General features: G+C 36.5%; 1 protein-coding gene across 1 annotated transcript in view; it reads right to left on the minus strand.

The window, feature by feature from the left end:
- Positions 1 to 16,846, minus strand: part of LOC128999435 (uncharacterized) — a 140,322-nt gene extending 123,476 nt beyond the window's left edge. The window contains exons 1-2 of the mRNA XM_054425956.1: positions 16,765 to 16,846; positions 551 to 679 (exon numbers count right to left, since the gene is read on the minus strand). Of these exons, the coding sequence (XP_054281931.1) occupies positions 551 to 679; positions 16,765 to 16,794 (159 nt within the window). The 5' untranslated portion in view covers positions 16,795 to 16,846. The remainder of the gene's footprint in view (positions 1 to 550; positions 680 to 16,764) is intronic.
- Positions 16,847 to 25,325: the final 8,479 nt, after the last annotated feature.

A 25,325-nucleotide genomic window follows, 5' to 3' on the forward strand; every position in this document is an offset into this window, starting at 1 on the left:
CCAAAACTGATGGCCATCTGCCCTCTCTCAAGCACATAAATGTTCATCCTCAAACATTCGTTATCTGGCAATGCATTTCAAGTAGGTTTGATCCCTTTAACAGCAAAAATGTTATCACTTAAGCTATTCATCCTTGGCTCAAGTGTAAATTTTCCCTGCCATTGTTAAAAGCTTTTATGGCGTGTTTTATGGAGTGTCTTGTAGAGATGGGGACAGGCTAATTTGGAGGAGGAAGTAAAAACCAAGCGCTAGAGATTGAAACTAGCTTACCCTGGTCCTGGTGCATTAGGAGCTTGTTGAAGATCTTTAAGTTGCAAAACGGCCCTTGAAACATTTTAATAGATGTTTTGAGGTAACAAAAACAGGTTATGTAAATGTAATGTCATCAAAGTATTCAGTAAGGTATAAAAGATTCTATCGTATATTTATTTTAGGCTATAGTTAAGTAAAAATTATAAATCCATACGAGCCATCAATCAAAGTACTGGATGACATTGACAAATTTACTTTCTACTAAAAATGTTAAGACAAAACACTCAAGAATTATTACCTTTTGTATAAACTTCTCCACACTTTGTACAACATGCTTGTAGAATTTGATTGCTTTCATGGCTGTCCGAGTTATTGAAATCATCTTGGCCTTCGATATCGGAGGCTTTGTCTCGTAAAGAGACGAAAGCTGAAAACATATAAATTGCATCAATGTTTATTGTTTGACTTAGTCATAGTCATAGTCATAGTCATATAATCTTTATTCAGGAGTACAACATGTTGCACCAGAATGGCGTTATACAATTAAATTTTATTGTTAAAAATAACCATAACTTATATAAAAAGGCTAAACAAAAATACAAAAGCTTATAACTTACAAATTTACAACACTTTCAACCAAAAAATTCATCTAAGGAATAAATGGGCTTGGATAACATAAAAGTTTTTAGCCGTTTTTTAAATTTACTTTTGTCTGTTATTCGTAAAATATTATCTGGTAGAAGGTTATAAAATTTTATCCCAGCATATGAAGGTTTATTTTCAAAAAATTTTAAGTTGCGATTTCAAAAACTGATTTTGTGTCTGTGCCTTTGTCCCATAGCTGTGGTATGAACCCAAAGTCTCAAATTTTGGTAAATTATTCTTTACAAACAAGATCAAATCAAAGATATATTGGGCAAAAACAGTAAGAATACCAAGTTTGGAAAATTGTTCTTTAACTGAGGTTCTCCAATCTTGAATGTTTAACATGATACGAAGTGCTTCTTTTTGAAATAGGCCTAATAATATTTGTTCCAAATTTTCATGAGAGGTTGCTCCATATAAAATTATGCCAAAGGAGATGTGGGAGTGAATAATACACCCGCCGCAGCAAACCTGCAGACTAAGCGAATTTCCATTTCCCTGAATGGATTTACACTGAAATGTCTCCTTAAAAATATCACAGTTATTCCCTATTTAAATAGAATCAGTTTAAAACATACTTAGGTTTGCTGCAACAGGGAGGGTAAAAGTGTTTTTTATGTATAATGTTAATAGTTAGTAAGAAATAAAAACATTTTCCAAATTTGGGTAAAATAAGTTAATAAACAAGCAAACTACAACAGTTTACTTATTCTCCATAAGAATAACATGGGAATTTTAAATTTACAATTTTTTTGAATTTTCTCCGTAACCATTAGGCGCATTATAACGCTTCAATATACTAAATTATTTGTTTTTTTAAGCTCTACAAAATAGTTTGGAAAGAAATTGCAAAATTGTATGTCTTTTGGGTCAAAAATGGGAAAAACCCATTTTTACCCCATAAAAGCCCACATAAACCCCCGTTCCCATGGTCCGATCATGCTGGTTCGCGAACTCGTTCGAATAAACGTAGGTTTACACGTTAGTACCAAATTTCATCAAAATCGGATCATTTTTGCTTGAGTTATCGTGCTAACGGACACATATATATATATAAATATATATATATATATATATATATATATATATATGAATTTGAACGGATGGTGTTTTTGGCCTCTAGGGACCTCAAAACGAAAAAAAAAAATCGGTCCCGGGTCCAGGTCTTACCATGAGTACTACGGTAATAGCTTATTCCCTATATGGGAAATTCGCTAAAAGCAAAGTAAATTATTTTTAATGTTTCCAAAGGACATAATTTAGAAATTTTTCTCAGAGCAAAAATCCCTGATGAAATTTTACGGCCAAGATGTTCAATATGAAGGTTCCAATTCAAATTTTTGTCAAGTACAAGTCCTAGGAATTTAAAATTTTGCAGTTCTTCTAGACATTTTCCTTCCATCAAAATTCTGTGTTGAGCTGGTTTATTACTTTGATATGTTGAGAAAGATATGCAATTTGTCTTATTTATATTAACTAAAGGTTTAAATTGTTTAAAAAAGTATTTACGTGTGGAAATTGGTTATTTGCTATTGACTCTACTTTTTGATGGGTATTACCAGATACAAGTAAGCTAATGTCATCAGCATATAAACAGACTTTAGCATCATCTAATACATCTGGTAAACCCTTTGTATAACATATGAACAACAGTGGTCCCAGGATTGATCCTTGTGGCACTCTATATTTTAAAAATTCCAATGATGAAGTAAAATTTACCTTATTGTTGTTTGTGACATTAGTTATTTCTACATATTGTTGTCTGTTATTTAAATACGATTTAAACCAATCTAAAGCTCTTCCCTTGATACCCAAACAAAACAGGATATTTACCAGCTTGGAGTGTGACACACTATCAAAAGCCTTGCTGAGGTCCATAAAGACCCCAGTAACATTATTTCTCTTATCCACCGAATCTATTACTGATTCAATGAACTGAACACTAGCACTAATCACAGACTTGCCGGATTGAAATCCATGTTGTTCTTTATCTATCAAGTTGTTGGTTTCCAGAAATTCTGTTAGTTTTATACACATAGCTTTTTCATAGATCTTAGAAAAGGATGGTAGTAAAGATATAGGTCTATAGTTTGAAGGTATCAAATCAAATCAAATCAAATCAAATCATCTTTATTCAAACTGTACATACATACATGAATAGAGTCACAGAAATAAGAACTAACAAGTACATTATGTTTCTTATTTTAACATTATTTTATTTACATACATTGCTAAATCTATGCAATACAATCCTTTATTAATGCTGTGTATTTATGAATGTAGTTAAAACATTTTTTACTCTTTTGGTTAGTTAGTCCTACATAACAAAAGACTAAAGACAAATTTATTAAATTCGCTCACCAGTCACTAGATCTTGCAATTTGTATTTTTTTCTTCTTTATCATTGAAATCGTTTTTGTAAATATATACCTACAACCAGCTCTAGTTTGCTGGTAGCAAATAAGCTTGATTATAGGATGGATTAATAGAGCTATAAAAAGAAATCTTCTATAGAATAACAACACAAGGAGGTAATTTAATAACAACACTATACCGGAAATTTCAGGTATAGCGGGATCTCCCTTTTTAAAGACTGGTTTAATCTTAGAAATCTTTAATTTGTCAGGAAAAATACCTGTAATAAAAGAAGAGTTGACAAGATGACATAACGGATATTTTAGATAGTCAATTGCTGTTTTAATAATAGGCATGGGGATCTCATCATAACCACAAGAAAATTTATTTTTAATAGACAAAACTATTGATTTGATTTCTTCTAATGATAGTGGTTGAGGAAGAAAACTTTTATTTGAGCGGCTCAAAAGGGGTGTTTGGATACTTGTAGCTTTGTTGGGTATGTTTGGGATGACTTCTGTTTCAACCATGTTGGCATAGTACTGGTTTAGGAGTGCACTTACCAACCTGGGATCACTGACGTCTCTGTTTCTATGCTTTAAAGTAATGTTTTGTTGGCGGATTGAACTGCTGCCTACCTCTTTATTTATAATATCCCATGTTGTCTTGCAAACATTGTCTGCATTGCGTATCTTATCACTAAAAAAGTTAGTTTTAGCTCCAAGAATTTGGGATTTTAATTCAGTTTTTTTGTTTTTCAAGGCCAATTTAACATTTTTGTCCCTGGTAAGCCGATTTAAATTACTTAGTCTGTTGATTTCCTGTTTACTCTGAACAATGTGTTGGTTCATCCAGCCTGTTTTTTTGGAAGTCTGTCTGCATTTTACCATAGGAAAACATAAGTTAAAATAATACATGAAAACATTGATGAACACATCATACTTATCATTTACAGGAGCGTTATAGACATGCCATACATCATGTTAATTTTCATGAGAAATTAAATGCTTAAATTAAACTGAAATTAAACTTATTACCTAACTTGTTTATAGATGGATATAAGTAGTCATGGATGGATAAGGACGTTTGGTACTGAGAACATTTAGGTTATCTATTATGACACTAGGTCCCCCCCCCTTGATTATTGAGTTTTTTTACGGTCCCGGTTAAAAAACAAGAGGATTTCAATAAGAAATAAAGCTACATAGCCAAATTGTTTCACTCCCTTAAATACTCATCTAGCATTCATATTCGGTTAAAATATCAAATTAAATTAAGGCCTATTTAAAGCTAAATAAAATGCAAATAATGCCTAGTTGACTATAGAACGTGCGACGTGTTACGTTACCTATATTATGAAATAAGAGTTTTGGCGGTTTGTGATTTTTTTTATATACAAACATTGACGTACCTGCTGTATATTTTAAAATTTGGGTTATGTTTATGTTAAATTAATCATTAATAGTAAGTTTATTTTTTTATTTTTTCATACTACATATTGAATGTACACATCTATAGATACTATAGTATGAGTAACGTTTGCGCACAATGATTTCAAAAACGGCTCCTAGGATTTCCTCTAAATTGTTAGGAATATCTTAGTTTCAGGCTAAAAAAAATATCCATGCTAGCCACGGTTCTGGGAAATTTAGTTTTTTGGTAAAAAATGTAAATGAAATTTTAATATTTTTTACATTGGTCTTATGGTAAGCTAGGGTAGCCAAGACAGCTTTTATGAAAATGTATATAAATGCATTGTAACATATGTTCATCACAAATCATGTAAAGTACAGTGGCAAATTACTAAATCTATACAGACTGTCCCAAAAGACCGGTTTAATATTTTCTAAACGACAACAGATAAATCAATAAGATTTTGCACATTAACACCACACTTAAAAATCTACTTTTTTAAGGAACTATCAATTTTCTGTCATATCATGGGGACATCCCACAAGGAGTCAGAAGGAAATCTTAAATAGAAGCATAGGTTGACATGCACATCAAATTAAAGGTCTTCACTAGTAGATTACAATGCCGTAAATTCAAGCTCAAAAGAACGCCTGAGTAAAAAATGGCAGTCGTTCAAAGATTCAAAATGGCAGGTTCAAGAAATCTTTGAACGGCTGCCATTTTTAACTCAGACGTTCTTTTGAGCATGAATTTACGGCATTGTAATCTAATAGTGAAGACCTTTAATTTGATGTGCATATCGACCTATGCTTACGTTAACAATTTTTTTTCCGATTCCTAGGGCTGTGCCCCCAAATGCAAATTAATGAATCTTTGAACCACTGTCATTCTTGACTTGGTAGTCCATTTGAGTTCAAATTTGCGGCATTATAATCTGCTAGTAAAGACCTTTAATTTTATGTACATATCAACCTATGCTTCTATTTAAGATTTCCTTCTGACTCCATGCGGGACGTCCCCATGATGTGACAGTAAATTTAAATTTCCTTAAAAAAGTAGATTTTTAGGTGTGGTGTTGATACGTACCAAATCTTATTGATTTATCTGTTGTCGTTTAGAAAATATTAAACCGGTCCAGGACTTTTGGGACAGTCTGTATAAAAGGCAAAGCCCTCACTGACTGACTCACTCACTCATCACTAATTCTCTTACTTCCCATTTACCTAGGAGCACAGAAAACATACTACTATAACCCAGAATGCTAACCGCATGGTAAAAGGCGTTAAGTACTCGGAGAGAGCTTTGCCTGTCAATTCGTAGGCAGCGCCACCAGCGTTGCTATGCTGAGTTCATGGCAAAGCTGGTGGCGCTGCCTACGAATTGACAGGCAAAGCTCTCTCCGAGTACTTAACGCTTTTTAACATGCGGTTAGCATTCTGGGTTATAGTAGTGTGTTTTCTGTGCTAGGAGGCTGAAATTTGGTATACTGATTCTTTAGGCATTAAATAGGAAAACTAAGCTGTTTTTATTCTGATCGGACTCTCGGGCTCCGCCCCAGTGGATCTGGAGTTTCCCATGTTAACCTTATGAGTACTCATATTTAAATGGAATTAATGAATCTTAACAGTTGTTTCAATTAAACAAGTTGGTTCTGTTCTATGATGTTCTTCAATAGCATTAAAGTTACAAGGATTACCAACAGGGTGCAGCACTAATTATTTATTTGATATTTATGACAACAGCTAATTTGCAACTAAAAGGTGAGTGAGCGTAGCGAGCGTACTTCAACCGGGAGGCGAGTTAGCGTAGTGAACGAGCTAACCTGAAGGCAAGTGAGCGCAGCGAACGAGCTCCAACCTAAAAGTGAGTGAGCGTAGCGAACAAACTTCAACCAGGACGTGATTGAGCCATGAGACGTTACAGCAACATCGGTGAACTCGGTCTTGCCTCTCATTTTTGCAGGAAAAATCCTAGTGGCGGTGTTGCCATATATGTTAAGCCTGGTCTTAAGTGTACAGGTTTGGATCTAAGCAACTACTGTGAAGAGTTTGAGGGTGAGTTTGCTGCAATTTTGATGCATGATTTTGATCTTATCGTAGTAGCCATGTACCGATCCCCTAGTGGTTCTGTTGAAAGATTCTTTTTCCTTTTGGAACTGTGTTTGACATTCTTAATTACCTTTAATCTATCAATAGTTATTGGTACGGACCATAATATCTAGACTTATTGAAGCATAATAATGATTCTGTAGACTTTTTGAATACCCTACGTAGCTTTGGATTGTACAGCAGTGTTTTAGTCCCTACAAGGAACAATGCTTCTTTGGACTCCTTTCTCACTAATTTAAACGCATGGGAGTACGATGTAGTTGTTAGTGATGAACAGATAGCTGACCATAAGCATGTTCTCTTAATGCTTAAGTCCCGTAACATTTTAAAACGTTCGCCTAAACTGGTAACTTTTAGACTCTCTAATGATTTTAGAATGAATCTTTTTATTAATGACGTGGCAAACCATGTGCCAATATGGTTCAATGATGTGTGTGCGCTCCCGGCGGAGGTGGCCTTTACGGATTTCTTTTTGAAATTCAAGGATACATTTGATCTGCACTTTCCTCTAATTCAAAAGACGGTACCGGGAGGCCCCGTGGGCAGTACATTGTCAAGTGTGAATAGGCCTAATAAACTTAAAAATTGGTACTCTACAGAGCTTGCCAATTTCAAACAATATATTTTGTCTGTGCGTGACTTGACCAAGTCAGATCCGTCCATGCTCCCTCATCTGCAGGGTTTGAGAAAGGAATATCGTAGGCAGCTGCGAGTGGCCAAACAGTCTGCAGCTGCTGACATGGTAGCAAGGGCTGCCAACCCTTGCAAGGCAGCGTGGGGTCTTATCAACCGGAGCAGGTCCAGTCCCAGAAGTGATGGTGAGACCGACTTTGCTTCTGCGGAGGATTTCAACTTGTTTTTCCTCGACTCTGTAGAAAATATCGTGAGTGGTATTGTAGGAAATAAGGTGGATTATTTAAATAATATTCCTATGTCACAAGTAGCCTTTGAGTGGATGATGGTCACACCCACTGATATTGTAAATATTGTAAATAGTTTTAAACCATCATGTAGTAAGGATGTGTTTGATATGTCCACTGAGTTTTTGAAAAAAATTGTACCTTATATTGCCACAATACTAGCTCATCTGTTTAATTGCTGCCTATTAGAAGGGGTTTTTCCGGAAGTCCTAAAAAGGGCAAGGACTGTACCTGTGTACAAAAAGGGGCCCAGAAATAGCATGGCTAGTTATAGACCTGTATCTCTGTTACCAGTTTTTAGTAAGATCCTTGAGGGTTTAATGTTAAACCAGTTGTATGGCCACTTTGAGTTGCACGGTCTCCTTGTTCCGGCTCAGCATGGTTTTCGGAGAGGCTTTTCCACAGTCACCGCTGTGGACTCCCTCATACAGGTTGTCTTGGGTGCTTTCGAGAGGCAGTCTTCTACTGCTGTTCTCTTGTGTGACCTATCTCGAGCCTTCGACTGTATGCCGCATAATATTCTTTTAAATAAACTTGAGAGACTCGGACTGGGGGAGTTTGCACTCAGGGTGGTCCATTCATATCTTGAAGACAGGTCTCAGGTGGTAAGCTGGGCTGGTGACCAGTCCAGTCCGCTTAAGGTGAAGTATGGGGTCCCTCAGGGCTCGATACTTGGGCCTTTCCTATTTATTGTGGCCATGAATGACATTTATTACAATGTATCAAATGATGTGCTGCTATACGCAGATGACACAACCCTGTTTGCTAGTGATTCAGACCCTGTAGTTGCTAAACTAGCTGTAAGTGGAATGCTTAATACTGCCACTGATTGGTTCTCGGGTAATAGACTAGCTCTTAACCAAGGGAAAACACAGGAAATCCTTTTCAGTCTTAGTAAGAATGTGGATAAACAAGATGCAGTAAAATTGTTGGGTTTCACCCTTGAATCTGAGCTTGGGTGGAGTGACCACATTGAAGCACTGTGCACTAAGTTAAATAGAGTAACGTGTCTGCTTCGTAAGCTCTCATACGAGATGCCCTTTGATTTTGTAAGACTTGCTTTTTTTGCTTTTTTTCAGGCTCATGTGGTTTATGGAACTAGGCTATGGGGCCACTCCCCCCAGGCTCAGAAGATTCTGTTGCTACAGAAGAAAGCAGTCAGGGTAATCTGTAGGACTGAGTATTTGGCTCATTGTAAACCTTTTTCTTTTGTGAGTTGCAGATCATGACTGTAATCAATGTTTATATTTTTCAGTGTCTCATGGCCATTAAAGAATCAGAAAACACACTTGCTCGAAATTCAGATGTACACCAGAACAAGACCAGATTCTGTAACAATATTCACTTAAGTTATAATAGACTAAGTAAAACACAACAATGCTTCCCTGTTACAGGTATCAATCTTTTCAACTCGCTGCCAGATCAAGTGAAATCTCTTCCAAATTCCAAATTTAAAACTATTCTGAAGAAGTGGCTATTGGCAAACCCTTTATATCAAGTAGAAGATTTTTATGTTGCTATGAAGCATGGTCCATTTATTGTACCTTAGAATAGAAATCTGGAAGGTATACTATTTATTTATTTATTTGCTTGCTTGTGCATGGTTTTGCTGATTTATTTTTGTAGTCTTTAGTTCTTGTATTTGCAGCTTTCTGTACTGTTCATTTTGGCTGTATTTTTGACAATGCCTATTGTATTTATTGTACTGAATGGCTAATAAAATCATTTATCATTTATCATTTATCATGCGAACGAGCTCACTTAAAAATTAAACGGGGCAAAGCCCGCGGGGACAGCTAGTACAGTATATAAAAGAGGATGTTTGTTTGTTTGGCAGTGATAAACTCAGACACCGCTGAACCGATTGTTACGAAACTTTGTACATACGTGTAGAATGTCATGGAATAGGTTTATACACCATCAATTTCGTGATCCGTCCAATCAGCTCCGCCCCAGTGGCTCTGGAGTTTCCCATGTTAAACTTATGAGAAATGGAATTAATGAATCTTAACAGCTGTTTCAATTAAACAAGTTGATTCTGTTCTATGATGTTCAATAGCATTAAAGTTACAAGGATTACCAACAGGGTGCAGCACTATTATTTCTTTTACATTTATGACAACAGCTAATTTGCAACCAAAAGGTGAGTGAGCGTAGCGAACGAACTTCAACCTGGAGGCGAGTTAGCGTAGCGAACGAGCTAACCTGAAGGCAAGTGAGCGTAGCGAACGAGCTAACCTGAAGGCAAGTGAGCGCAGCGAACGAGCTCCAACCTAAAGGTGAGTGAGCGTAGCGAACGAGCTCCAACCTAAAGGTGAGTGAGCGTAGCGAACGAACTTCAACCAGGACGTGATTGAGCCATGCGAACGATTAAACGTAACGGTACTTAAATTATAGTCAAAGGCAAGACAACGTCTGCCGGGTTCAGCTAGTACAGTATAAAAAAAGAACATTCCCATAGGCCTATACAACTCAACTTCGCACTGGTTACAGTATTTAATACACTTGGGGTGTTTTATGAAACAATGGGATAGTTAGGCCTAAGACTGTTCAAAAATCCAAATCGTAAAATATTTTACTGCAAACGATTATACACTAATGCTTAACTAAGAGCAAGCCATTTTTTTTTAGCCTACAAGTTGTTAGTCGTTCATCGTGTTTACAGTAGTTCATGTTGGTGACACTGGGTGCACTGGTGTCTACTATCTAATTTATTAATAGGGTTATCTTATTTGTTGTCTAAATAATCCAAATCTAAATAATCTAAATAAAATTTCATGGTTTGTAGGCTTCTTTACTGTTATTTAGTTTCATGGTTTGTACTTTACTGTTTGGTTGTATATTTAGGTAGGCCTACCTAACGGGTTCTCTTATAAAACCGATTTATGAAATTATACAGCAAGTTTGGTTGGTTAGGTTAGTTCAGAACAGTTTCATTTCATAATGAACAATTATTTTTTCCTCATTAAATCATATACAGCAAGTTTGGTTGGTTTGGTTAGTTTAGAACAGTTTAATTTCATAATGAACAATTATTTTTTCCTCATGAAATCATACAGCAAGTTTGGTTGGTTTGGAATAGTTTCATTTCATAATAAACCATTATTTTTGCGACGCTCCTTTCTGCACTGGAAAAATATTACAAGTGCGTGCAGTCGCAAACGTTTGCCGGGGATAGCTCAGCCTACAATGGCTGGGTAAAGTTCCAGGGTCTGCGATAAGGTCAGGGTAACCACTAGGCCAAAAGCCGGGTCTAACCGGTATAGGACTGGCTCAGTCATACACGGGCACTGTGAACAAGTCAAAAACAAGTCACCAAAACAAACGTGCAATAATCACCACCAGGCCTACGCCGATTCTCCACACTCCTAGGGGGTCGTTGCTGACTACGCAACTCGGGCTTCGTCTCAACTATCCAACAGTTAAGCCCAGAGTGCCTAAAACACAGTGAGTTACACTACGACTTGCCAATAAAAACCACAATGCGAGTTATCACCAGGCGGGGTCTACCAGGCCACTATAATCCAATACACAACTCTAATGCCCAAGCTAAGAATCAAACATTTTGAATCTTTGAACGACTGCCATTTTTTACTCAGGCGTTCTTTTGAGCTTGAATTTACGGCATTGTAATCTACTAGTGAAGACCTTTAATTTGATGTGCATATCGACCTATGCTTATGTTAACAATTTTTTTTCCGATTCCTAGGGCTGTGCCCCCAAATGCAAATTAAATGAATCTGTCACTCGTACCGTACACTCCTCTCTGTACGTACACCACCAACGTATCTGTCGTCTCCACAAGACACCACACTATCCTCACTGTCCGGGATCCACGACTCGAATGTCCGTCCTAGGCTATCCGGTAGTCCCAGGATACCCAAGCTTATCCAAACTGATAAGCCGGGTCAAAGGGCGCTAGCCAGGTTCGCCGCCGCCGCTTGCTTACCTCAACAGTCGCGCGGCCAAATAACAAAAATATACCCCCCTAGGAAAAATAACTCGTTACATTTTTTTCCTCGTGATATCATACAGCAAGTTTGGTTGGTTTGGTTAGTTTAGAACAGTATCTTTTCATAATCAATAATTAGTTTTTCCTCATGAAATCATACAGCAAGTTTGGTTGGTTTGGTTAGTTTAGAACAGTTTCATTTCATAATGAACCATTGTTTTTTCCTCGTGAAATCATACAGCAAGTTTGGTTGGTTTGGTAAGTTTAGAACAGTTTCATTTCATAATTAACCATTACTTTTTCGTCATAAAATCATACAGCAAGTTTGGTTGGTTTAGAACAGTTTCATTTCATAATCAACAATTATTTTTTTTCTCAACAAGTGAGTGTTCGTAAGATCTTACATGTTGAAATCTTAACTGCAGTACTTTGCTATTAAAAACGAGATTTTGCGAGAAATACAGAGGGAATTCAGGTTAAATTGAGGGAATTCTAGGGGTAGGGCCTAATTGTGGTACGGTGACCTGTCACTGCAACTGCATTGCTATTGTTTGTGGTTTGTGGTAAAACAGATCAACAGATGATGCAATTGTGCAGATTTCGGATTGGCTGATGATTTCTTTCGTGTAGTAATCTGATTGGCTGGTGGTTTCGTTGTTAGTTGTTTGTTTTGAACTGTCTCCATGACTCCATGCTGTTAGTTCAAAGTGAAGTAGTGACAAAGGAGGACGTAGCTCAAATTTGTGATTAATTTTCATTATGATTGTGTCGGAAAATCGCGTTCGGACATTATGTAGAGAACGGGGTGGTTCCTGGTGAAATATGTGGATACCTATCAATATGTATTTGTTGGACGAAGTGATTTTAATTTTCGTTGTAGGCTAGTTGCTGTTGCTGGTGCTCTCCGTGCGTGCCGGTTTTGGTTATCTTTGACTTTGAGTGAGACAGCAGTAAATTATATGTCGAGTACATCTTCCTCGTGAATTTTTCACATCGATGTAGTGAATCCAACATTCTTCAAGTGTGGAATTGTGTAAAATTGGTGTATATTTAGTATTTGGAGGAACTGTTGTTAGGGTCGGTTTTATTAAATTCCAGTCAATATTTGGGACTGGAATTGCTTTTCCCCCAATTAATTAGTATCCTCCAAAACTTCATTTTATACACTTTTTACTTTTTACACAATTTCACACTTCAGAAAGTGTTTTTAAGCTGGGGTCTGGGTCCCAAATGTTTACAAATTTTACAATTGTTCAGTACCGTAGCCTAAGTTAAACAATCTTAATTTCTGGTGACAAGTTAAAGGATTCCCAGTCACCTTTATGTGCATTATAGCCTAACTTAAGGCTAGTCTACCCTACTGTACAGAACTGCTAAATTGGCCATTGCCTTTCAGGCTCTTCCTCGCTCACGTAGGATAACAAGTAGGCCTAGCCTAAGTTAGGCTATACCTATATCCGCCACAAGATACTAGAGCTAAGATTGCATGGCTGTGCCATACTCTTCAATTCTCTGTATCTTACTTAAGTTATCTGTGGTTGCAACTTGTGTGAACCTGGCAATAACTCGGCAATAAGTAGTGCGCGCGCCCGAAAAAATCTATTGCTAGCAGTTTTGCGGCAAAATACGTCCGCGAACCATATTACCAATAATGCCACCAGATAGAGGACACTTTAACGGACACGACAGTATCAAAATTATGTACCTGGGGAGTAGAATAAGGGGGGTAAAACCAGCAATAAGTTATGCGCGCGCCCGCTAAAATCTATTGCTGGCCGTGTTGCGGCAAAATACGTCCGCGAACCATATTACCAATAATGCCACCAGATAGAGGACACTTTAACGGACACGACAGTATCAAAATTATGTACCTGGGGAGTAGAAAATCTCCCAAAATCTAAATCTCAATGTGGATAAAACAAGTATCATAAATTTTCAAACTCGAACTACCAGAAATCAACGTCGACCGATTATTAAATTTAATAATAAAGCCATTGAAGTTAAGGATAGTACTAAATTTTTAGGATTAGTAATAGATAAAAGACTAAATTGGAACTGTCATGTTGAAAAAGTACTTTCAAAAGTTTCTTCCGGATTATATGCCTTAACTAGATTAAAAAACTATTGCGAAATAGAAACTTTGAAGTTGGTTTATTTTTCATACATACATTCAGTGATTTCATTTGGGATTTCCCTTTATGGCTCAACCAATAAGAGAAACTTAAAATCTATATTAAGAATGCAAAAAAAAAGCTATAAGAATAATTTACAACCTTCCACCTAGAACTTCTGTTAAGAGAAAGTTTAAAACAGAAAATATAATGACAGTTTTCGGTATGTATGTTTTTGAAACAGTGGTCTCCGTTAAAAACAGATTTCATGAAATAGAGCTGGTTGGAAAGAAACATGATTATCTTACAAGAAATCGAGGCAAGTTAGCATTAAGTCCTCATAAATTGCGTCTTTTCGAAAAAAAACCCAAATACGCCGGAACAAAATTCTATAATCAACTTCCAAAGGACATACAAGCAGAAGTAAATATAAAAAAATTTAAAAACAAACTTAAGAAATTTCTCATTAGCAGGGCTATTTATTCATTTGATGAACTATAATTGACTTTTCTTTCCCTACTAATCAAAGTATGTTTTTACTGTTAGTTTTTTGTTCTTTTACAATTTTTCCCATTTACTATAAGCATGTAAATTTTATTATAACTTATAAGAAATGTGACACTATTCATGTATATTTTTAATGTACCTACTTTATGAATAAAGATAATTTGAATTGAATTGAATTGAATTGAATTGAATAGAATAAGGGGGGTAAAACCAGCAATAAGTTATGCGCGCGCCCGCTAAAATCTATTGCTGGCCGTGTTGCGGCAAAATACGTCCGCGAACCATATTACCAATAATGCCACCAGATAGAGGACACTTTAACGGACACGACAGTATCAAAATTATGTACCTGGGGAGTAGAATAAGGGGGGTAAAACCAGCAATAAGTTATGCGCGCGCCCGAAGAAATCTATTGCTGGCAGTTTTGCGGCAAAATACGTCCGCGAACCTTATTACCAATAATGCCACCAGATAGAGGACACTTTAACGGACACGACAGTATCAAAATTATGTACCTGGGGAGTAGAATAAGGGGGGTAAAACCAGCAATAAGTTATGCGCGCGCCCGCTAAAATCTATTGCTGGCCGTGTTGCGGCGAAATACGTCCGCGAACCATATTACCAATAATGCCACCAGATAGAGGACACTTTAACGGACACGACAGTATCAAAATTATGTACCTGGGGAGTAGAATAAGGGGGGTAAAACCAGCAATAAGTTATGCGCGCGCCCGAAAAAATCTATTGCTGGCAGTTTTGCGGCAAAATACGTCCGCGAACCATATTACCAATAATGCCACCAGATAGAGGACACTTTAACGGACACGACAGTATCAAAATTATGTACCTGGGGAGTAGAATAAGGGGGGTAAAACCAGCAATAAGTTATGCGCACGCCCGCTAAAATCTATTGCTGGCCGTGTTGCGGCAAAATACGTCCGCGAACCATATTACCAATAATGTCACCAGATAGAGGACACTTTAACGGACACGACAGTATCAAAATTATGTACCTGGGGAGTAGAATAAGGGGAGTAAAACCAGCAATAAGTTATGCGCGCGCCCGAAGAAATCTATTGCTGGCAGTTTTGCGGCAAAATACGTCCACGAACCATATTACCAATAATGCCACCAGATTGAGGTCACTTCAACATGACAGTTCCAATTTAGTCTTTTATCTATTACTAATCCTAAAAATTTAGTACTATCCTTAACTTCAATGGCTTTATTATTAAATTTAATAATCGGTCGACGTTGATTTCTGGTAGTTCGAGTTTGAAAATTTATGATACTTGTTTTATCCACATTGAGATTTAGATTTTGGGAGATTTTCTACTCCCCAGGTACATAATTTTGATACTGTCGTGTCCGTTAAAGTGTCCTCTATCTGGTGGCATTATTGGTAATATGGTTCGCGGACGTATTTTGCCGCAACACGGCCAGCAATAGATTTTAGCGGGCGCGCGCATAACTTATTGCTGGTTTTACCCCCCTTATTCTACTCCCCAGGTACATAATTTTGATACTGTCGTGTCCGTTAAAGTGTCCTCTATCTGGTGGCATTATTGGTAATATGGTTTGCGGACGTATTTTGCCGCAAAACTGCCAGCAATAGATTTTAGCGGGCGCGCGCATAACTTATTGCTGGTTTTACCCCCCTTAACCTACTCCCCAGGTACATGATGTTAATACTGTCGTGTCCGTTAAAGTGTCCTCTATCTGTTGGCAATATTGGTAATATGGTTCGCGGACGTATTTTGCCGCAAAACCGCCGGCAATAGATTTTAGCGGGCGCGCGCACAACTTATTGCTGGTTTTACCCCCCTTATTCTACTCTCCAGGTACATAGTTTTGATACTGTCGTGTTCGTTAAAGTGTCCTCTATCTGTTGGCATTATCGGTAATATGGTTCGCGGACGTATTTTGCCGCAACACGGCCAGCAATAGATTTTAGCGGGCGCGCACACTACTTATGGCTGGAGTTATTGCCAGGTTCACGTCAATGTGGTTGCAAATAGTGATAGGCTACGGTTACTAACTTATGTTAGGCTAGTATGTATTGTTAACCCTATGGGACCAAACATCCCTAAGTTAGTTGTTAATAGGCAAATCAGCTTTCGGCCAGTTTAGTTTTGAGAAAAATAGCCTACCTATCATCCCCAGATAAGTATGTTTTAGGACACAAGCTTGTAGCCTGAACTGTCGGGGAAAAGCTCAAACATCAAGTTACAAAGCTTTGCCTAATTGAACAGCCTACATTTTTAGGAAAAGCTCCAAGTAACTTAGGCCTAGGCCCTAGGTAAGCATAGACTATACAATAATTTTCAATTTACTTGTAGAAAATATAGAGAAGATCAATAGACTTGAAGGGCATATAGTTTTAAACAACTAGGCCTAAAACTAAACTTAATGTTCGTAAGGCAATGCCCCACTTTTGAATGAGTGTGTAAAACTACTCGATTTTAAGAGAAGAGCAAGTTTAGGGTAAGATTGAAACTTACTTCCGAATTGAATTGTTTTACGACTTCCATCTTGACTGCTTAGTGCTTGAACAAACAAAGTAGAGATGATTAATTATTCTTGGCCAGTGGTGGAATAAGTTGTTGTCAAAGTGCAACAGGTTGCAACTGCAACAGTTTCAACTCGACAACAGTTTAATTAAACAGTTGCAGACAACAGGTTAGCTTTAGTTTACAGATTGTCCGCTAGAAGCGATACGTATACTATGTTGGGCGCAGCAGACCGTTCTAACCTGTTTCAAGAGTTGCAGACAACAGTTTAGCTGCAGCTGCGTTGGCGCTTCGTAGCCTATCTGCAGCCGAGAACCGAGAACTGTTTCGCGTGGTACAGACGATTCTTACATGTTTCAAAGAGTTGCAGACAAAAGGTTAGCTGCGGTAGCGCTTCGTAGTTGCAGTTGCAATTAATTATGAGAAATGTTTTGGGCTCACCTTTGACCTGTTTCACAATTTCACTCACTTCTCGTTGCTGGAAATGAGGACGTTTGATTAAAGTGTTACAAAACGGGATAGTAAAATTGTGGAATAACAAAACTTATTTTAATACTGCAATAATCTAAGAATAAAGAACAAAATAATAGTAATTATTAAAAAAAAAAAAACACATAATATGTAGATACAATATTTTGTGTTAACTAAATAAAACAATAATGTAAAAAATAAGAAAGAAATGTAGGAATAAATGCAGTACGGTAGTAAAAATAAATTAAACTAGCTGTACCCGCGGGCTTTGCCCCGTTTAACTTCATAAGTATTCGCATGGCTCAATTACGTCCTGGTTGAAGTTCGTTCGCTACGCTCACTCCCCTTTAGGTTGGAGCTCGTTCGCTGCGCTCACTTGCCTTCAGGTTAGCTCGTTCGCTACTCTAACTCGCCTCCAGGTTGAAGTTCGTTCGCTACGCTCACTCACCTTTTAGTTGCAAATTAGCTGTTGTCATAAATTAAAAAATAATAATATTGCTGCACCCTGTTGGTAATCCTTGTAACTTTAATGCTATACAGGGTTGGGCAAATGTGTGGATACCCCTGGTTAACTTTTTAACGCGTTGCAATAGGAAAACCTAACTCGAAACATATTTACAACATAAGAAATTGCACTTTTTCATCAAAGTTACAACTTTGCCCCAGCCCCCAAAATGGGGTATTTTGGGGGCAGCCCCAAATTTTCAAATGTAAACACCTATCATGTGACCCCTCATTTTAAAGGGTTTATTAAGAGAAATTGAATGGCGCAACCCAGAGGTCAATATCGCACGCCTAATCAAAATGGCAGCCATTTTAATTTAACATGAGCAATCATGATAAAGTCTGGACACCCCCAGTTAACTTTATAACGTGTGGCAGTGGGAAAACCAAACTTGGCACATGTTTACAACATAAAAAAATGCACTTTTTCATTTAAGTTAGAACTTGTACCCGGCCCAATGGGGGTGGTTGTTTGTACCCCAAATGGGGTATTTTGGGGGCAGCCCCAAATTTTTAAAAGTAAACACCTATCATGTGACCCCTCATTTTAAATGGTTTCTCAAGACAAATTAAATGGCGCAAACTAGAGGTCAATATCGCACCCCTAATCAAAATGGCAGTCATTTTGGAATATCCCCTATTAATTTTTTAACAGTTTATAGCAGGAAAACTGAACTCGGCATACCTTTATGAAAAAAAGAGAATTCACCTTTTGGTCAGTATTAAAATATTTAATTTTTAAAGTTAATTGGGGGTGTCTAGACTTTATCATGATTGCTCATCTTAAATAATTAAAATGGCTGCCATTTTGATTAGGCGTGGGATATTGACCTCTGGTTTGCGCCATTCAATTTCCCTTGATAAACCCTTTAAAATGATGGGTCACATGATAGGTGTTTACATTTGAAAATTTGGGGCAGCCCCCAAAATACCCCATTTTGGGGGCTGGGGCAAAGTTGTAACTTTGATGAAAAAGTGAAATTTCTTATGTTGTAAATATGTGCCGAGTTTGGTTTTCCTATTGCAACGCGTTTAAAAGTTAACTAGGGGTATCCACACATTTGCCCAACCCTGTATATCATTGACAGCTAGAAGTGAGAACTGATCCAAACAGCTGTTCGTTATTTCATAAAATGTAATAGTAGCCTAAACATTAGGAGAAAACTTGACAAAAATCGAACAAAATTGGGTTTTTGATGGTTCGTTATATTTTTTCAAAAGTAGTTAGGCCATATTTTAATAGCCAAAGACACTCTCGCCAATTCAGTGAATACAGAAAAATAATTGGAACCTTGATCTGTACTCTAGTTTTCAAGGAGTAGGCCGTGTAAAATGACATTTTGGCGTTACAGGAGGTGTCACAGAATGGACAAACAAACAGACATACAGACAGAAATTGAGATAAGACTCGTTTCGGCTTTCTTAGGCTATGAAACGTAAAAATAACCAAAAACTGCATGATTCTAAGCAATGTACAGACAAAACTGTAATTTTATTTATATAGATGAAAATCACATGTGATCATTGTCTGCATTTCACGCGCAGCTATTTACAACTGCAACAGCCAGTCGTACCTGCAGCACACCCCAGAACTGTTTCATTTAATTTGCAGTTAAATGTTGCCAGTAGTTGTCAAAAACGAAAGCGTTTACTGTGCAAGTGTGCAGTGCACCAGCGGCGGCGCGGCGCGGCGCCGTTCTGCAGCTGTTTAAAACAGGGTGTTTCGCGAAACAGTTTCATTTCGAAACAGTTTCAGCTCCGAAACAGTTTCAATAAAACAGTTGCAGTTCTTTTGTTCCACCACTATTCTTGGCTTAAAGTCAAATGGGATTAAAAACTTAACTACTTTCCATATTACAGTTTATGGCATAACAAAGTAAAAACACTGTCACATTCACTATTCACCCTTTCGCCCGTGTTAAAGACGCCATTATTATTCTGTCTGTAGTGTCTGTGCGTGACTAGCGACTAGACTAGCTAAGCTAGACTCTAGCTTAGCGACTGGTGAGCACTTTTTCACCTCAAATTAGTTGACGAATATCGATACTGGAAAATCGATACTTTTACCGCTCGATTGGCTCGATTGTTTTAGAGTAATCGAATCGGAATCGGAGTAAATTTTATTGGTTTGACTGAGACTGACTTAAAGCACGATTACTAGAAAAATACCGGTATGGATCATAAACATTAAAAAATGACGTTTTTGGCCCGAAAATAAACATGATTTATCATTGCTTAAATGGAACTAAAAGAGACCCCTTGAGCTGAATAAATTGATACTAAATAAACTGTTACATTCAATTCAATACTCTCTTGAGTACTATAATCATTTCGACCTCCAGACAAAAAATAAGATTAATGAAGGAATCATGAATAAAATTTCTAAGAACTGCGAGCAAGGTCATAATTCTCCAGACAAAAAATAAGATTAATGAAGGAATCAGGAATAAAATTTCTAAGAACTGTGAGCAAGGTCATAATTTTGTAAATTTTTAATTCATCATTAAGCTTTAAAATTATTAGTCTTAAGCAAGGAAAAGAGTAAATTACACTCCCTCTCAGGAATGAGGCATTTTGGCATTTTTTACAAGAGCTGGGTTGATACTAACAATAATAATACAAATTAGGTAATAGAAATGGCTTCCATCTGCCGTCTGATGATATTCAGTTTTGATTAAAACAAATTCTGGTCAATGAACATAACCTTAGCAATAAGCTTTTCAACTGTTGACATTGAATTTTATTCCCATTACTATCTACTGATAAATAGAAACAGAAGAAGAATTTGTTCGTAAGGTATTAACAAATGTATGTATTCTCTTAAAAAATTGACATTACGTCCCTAGGCGCTACAATTATATGTTCTTTCCTAAATCTACCATTATTAAATTCAAACTGTCAAGTCACAAGTCAAAGGAGAACGGGAATGGATGGAGTGGGAGTGGACTATCGATGTCGCGATGTACTAAATTCTAAAAACAATCGAGCTGTAAAAGTATCAATTTTCCAGTATCGATATTCGTCAACTAATTTGAGGTGAAAAAGTGCTCACCACTTAGACTGCCAGTAGTGCCAGTGCAAGTCCGAAGGAGACCTTGCCGTCAGACCGTCACCGCTCTTTTTTTCGTCTGTCTAGAAACGGGACAGCAGAATTTGAAATCGGAACGACGCTTCCCCCACTACTGCGCTGTGCCGAACGCTTCCGAATCTTACCGAGCAGTGCCGAACTTAAACGTCAAATTCGATGCTGTCTGTCGCGTGGTGTCAACAATGAATGTATGCCAGTTTTGCGATAAGACTTTTGTTAATCGGTGGGTTTTGTCTAGACACCTTCGTGAAGTTCACGAATTCATTGAGGGGGAAAAGAATATACCGAAAAATAAATACAATTTGCAGCGTATGCAACAGTGCATTTAGTAGAGCGGAAATAGAGACACATTTTGCAGATCTGCACAAAATTCAACTTGTCAAGTCAGTTTTTAGTTTTTCTAGTGCGTCAGATTTCTACACTTGGAAAAGCAAGACGGAGGAAAAGGAAAATGTGTTGTTCACAAAACAAACAGGACAGAGGATTCTATCTGGTAAGAAGAGAATTGATTTTAAGTGCAATAGATCGGGAAACTTTGAACCTAAGCCTATATCCGGCAAAAGAAAAAGGGAAACAAAGATACAGGGTTCCTGCAAAATAAATGGTTTCTGTCCTTCCTCAATAAAGGCAACGTTTTTTGAAAGTGGAAATGTCGAAGTAGAGTACTGTGAGACTCATGTAGGCCACACTTTTGACCTAGCTCACAAACCATTGACCTTTGATGAACGTCAAGATATCGCCGGAAAAATATCAAATAAAATTCCTTTTGGCACAATACTTGAAGAAGTTCGGTCAACTTTGCAACCAAACTCGCTAAAAAGAATACATTTACTGACGAAACAAGATCTGTATAATATTGAAAAAGAATTCGGTCTTAATGAGACTATGCGTCATTCGAACGATGCCATTAGTGTCGAAGCATGGGTACAAGGCCAAAAGGGTGAAAATGACTGTGTTTTGTTATATAAACCACAAGGGGTTGATGAAACTGCCACATTCGCCAAGAACGATTTCGCTCTTGCAATAATGACTGGAGAACTTTTGAAAAAGTTTGGTTCAGACTGTATTTGTATTGACAGTAAATTGACAACCCGGAGAGTTTAAAAGTAGCTGATCAATGCCTGAAAAACCTAGATGCAAAGTTGACATCGATAAAACAGAGGAATACTGCCTTAAAAGTAAGAACCAAGACCAAAAAGATAAAAATCGAGCCAACTTTCCGGCCTACACAAGAAGAATCTCAGCAGCATTGTTGCTTAGTACAGGGGTTGAACCTTCAACTCCAGTTGCTTAACCAGGTAGGCTAAGATCAATATTAAGACTAGTTTATTTAATCCATAACTTTAAACAGTAATACATTATTGTATTAACTGTAGTCTTATTATTAATAATTCATTTTAATAATTTTTCCCCAATTTGTATTTAATTTATATAAATGTCATCATATTTACTTATCATTTAATTTAAAACAGATTGTAAATAAAACTTTGTAAAAAAATTTATTTAATAATTTTTAATCATTTGGTAATAATCAACCATCAATTATAAATTAAATGAAATAGTAACAGCTGACACATTCTTATTTTCTAAGTTAAAGTTCTTGTACTTCACATTTTTTTACTGGCCTTGAATTTTCATAATTTGAGTATTTACTTGAACAGAAGTGAATAAGCATGAGTATTTACTTGTACTTCTAAAAAGCCTTTCCAAGGAAGTATATACCCTCAGAAACCTATAAATTTGGTGTGAATAACCACCAGCAAATACTTGCCTATAGAGTACTTGTTTTTCAACTAGTCATCAGTAACCCATGCTTGTTTAAGTTTACTTGTTGATAAATGCATGTAACACATTCAGTATAGTGTAATACACTTATTTAAATTATGTATGACTCTAGTGATTTCCGCAAAATAATGCTTGGGTTGAAGATGGAACCTTTGTGGTATTCCTTCGTTATGTTCAAGCTATTTGTTAATGAAAATCCATCCACAAGTCTCAATAATGCAAAACCTTCACATTTTACATGTTTAAATGAAGACCTTAGACCTTCAATAATATATATATTTATCATATATAGCCTATAATATATACAGGGTGAATTTTAAATGAGTTCCCCCCCTACTTTTTTCTACATTTCTTAAGCTATCAACTTCGGACCATGTCAGATCATTGTAGTGTAGTAAGTACTTCATTTTGACTGGATAAACATTTTTGGCCGCCATCTTGGATCCGCCATATTGGATACAAAATTTTTTTTTCAAATGTAAAAGTAGGGTTGTGACCCATTGTTTCAGACTAGAATTTTACGCTGATTACAATGCCGCAATTAATTTTAAAATATCTCGATCCGTTCTAAAGTTATGAGGACTTTTTATAACTTTATTTTTAGCCCATTTTAACATTGTGCATTTACAAACTAAGACTATAATCTGAAAATAGTGCTAGATAAAGATAAGTATACACCACCATTTATTGTCGACCTATTATCACTTGGTTATGACGGATGTATTTTTTTGGCCGCCATCTTGGATCTGCCATTTTGAAATGTGATAAATTAATTTAAATCTGAAGGGGGTGTTGTGACTCATCATTTCAGACTACTTTTTTATGCTGAATTTAATGCCGCAATCCGTTTTGCATTTTCATATTTGTTTTTTGAAATATTGGAAATTTAAGTAAGATAATTTTAATATTTCATCAAGAAAGCCTGAGAAACAAAAACGGATTGCGGCATTGAATTCAGCATAAAAAAGTAGTCTGAAATGATGGGTCACAACACCACCTTCATATTTAAATTAATTTATCACATTTCAAAATGACAGATCCAAGATGGCGGCCAAAAAAAATACATCAGTCATAACCAAGTGATAATAGGTCAACAATAAATGGTGGTGTATACTTATCTTTATCTAGCACTATTTTGAGATTATGGTCTTAGTTTGTAAATGCACAATGTTAAAATGGGCTAAAAATAAAGTTATAAAAAGTCCTCATAACTTTAGAACGGATCAAGATTTTTTTAAACTAATTGCGGCATTGTAATCAGTGTAAAATTCTAGTTTGAAACAATGGGTCACAACCCTACCTTTACATTTGAAAAAAAAATTTTGTATCCAATATGGCGGATCCAAGATGGCGGCCAAAAATGTTTATCCAGTCAAAATGAAGTACTTACTACACTACAATGATCTGACGTGGTCCGAAGTTGATATCTTAAGAAATGTAGAAAAAAGTAGGGGGGGAACTCATTTAAAATTCACCCTGTATATATATACTTGTACTGTATAATGTTTACTTTAAAATGGAGTACATACTTGCAAGTATACCCTCACATCCGATAGATCAGTATACCATCTCATTTAGGAAGTATTTACTTGCAAGTAAAGAGTCGCTTTTATTCACAAGAGATTACTTGAACGATGAATACTTGCAAGTATTTACTCGCAAGTAAATACTTGCTGTACTTGTATTCACTCGGCCCAGTGGTTATGCTAGTGAAATCTTTTACTGAAATAAAGTTTTTGAACTTGAACACACACACTGACATCCCAGATATTTTCACAGAGATACTGGTACCTACAAACATAAACGTAGACCCATGCTGAGTAACTTGTGACACTGACAAACAAACAAAATAAACAAGTAGGCCTATAGAAAATTCACAATAAGATATTTCTCATTTAAAATAGCCTAATTTTTATGTTCATTTTGTTGTTACAGTTTCCAAGATGAAGAAAATGTTGTAAATAAATGTAAATATTATTTGTGTGTGTTAGTGTGTATCAATATAATATGTGTTAAATTGTCGCTTTTGAAGAAGAATTTATTTTGAAGACCAGGAATTTTAACACGAGGTATGTTACTAGTTTTAAAATGTTCACAGCTGAAAATAGGCCTACCTGTAAGCTATAATTTAGAACGACATGGAATTAAACTTTTTCTTTCTATACTTTTGTTATTTAAACAGTGTAAACAACAAGTAATAATAGTTAGGATTTTTATGTAATTCATCTTTATTTGGACTTATATAGCTATTTGTAATTTTTACTTTCTCCCCCTATACCATAGTATATGGAGAAAGTATTGTTTTCGTCAAAATTTTCGAGTTTGAGTTTTGAGTGGATATATTCGTTTTGGGTCCCCCTGGACTCAAAAAAGTGGTTTTCGAAGTGATGTCTGTGTGTGTGTGTGTGTGTCTGTGTGTCTGGATGTGTACAGAGCTAGAGACTACACCTGTGGTCCAATTTCGATGAAATTTGGTATGTAGGTTCTAATCAATGGTATCTCCAGGCGTTTTTTTCACTTTTTTCACACTGAAATTTTGATTTTTAATGGGGATTTTCCCATAAGAACCCATAAAAATCGGAAAAATCGAATTTTCTCAAAAATGGCCCGAACGATTTTGATTAAAATTTAGTATGTTGTAGCCCTTTAAATTCTGAACAAAATGATACAAACCCCATTTCTCTAAAAATTACGGTTCAAAAGT

The sequence above is a fragment of the Macrosteles quadrilineatus genome, unplaced genomic scaffold, assembly GCF_028750875.1.
Source record: "Macrosteles quadrilineatus isolate MER2022 unplaced genomic scaffold, UCM_ALF_1.0 Scaffold_8__2_contigs__length_117827958, whole genome shotgun sequence".
NCBI lineage: Eukaryota > Metazoa > Arthropoda > Insecta > Hemiptera > Cicadellidae > Macrosteles > Macrosteles quadrilineatus.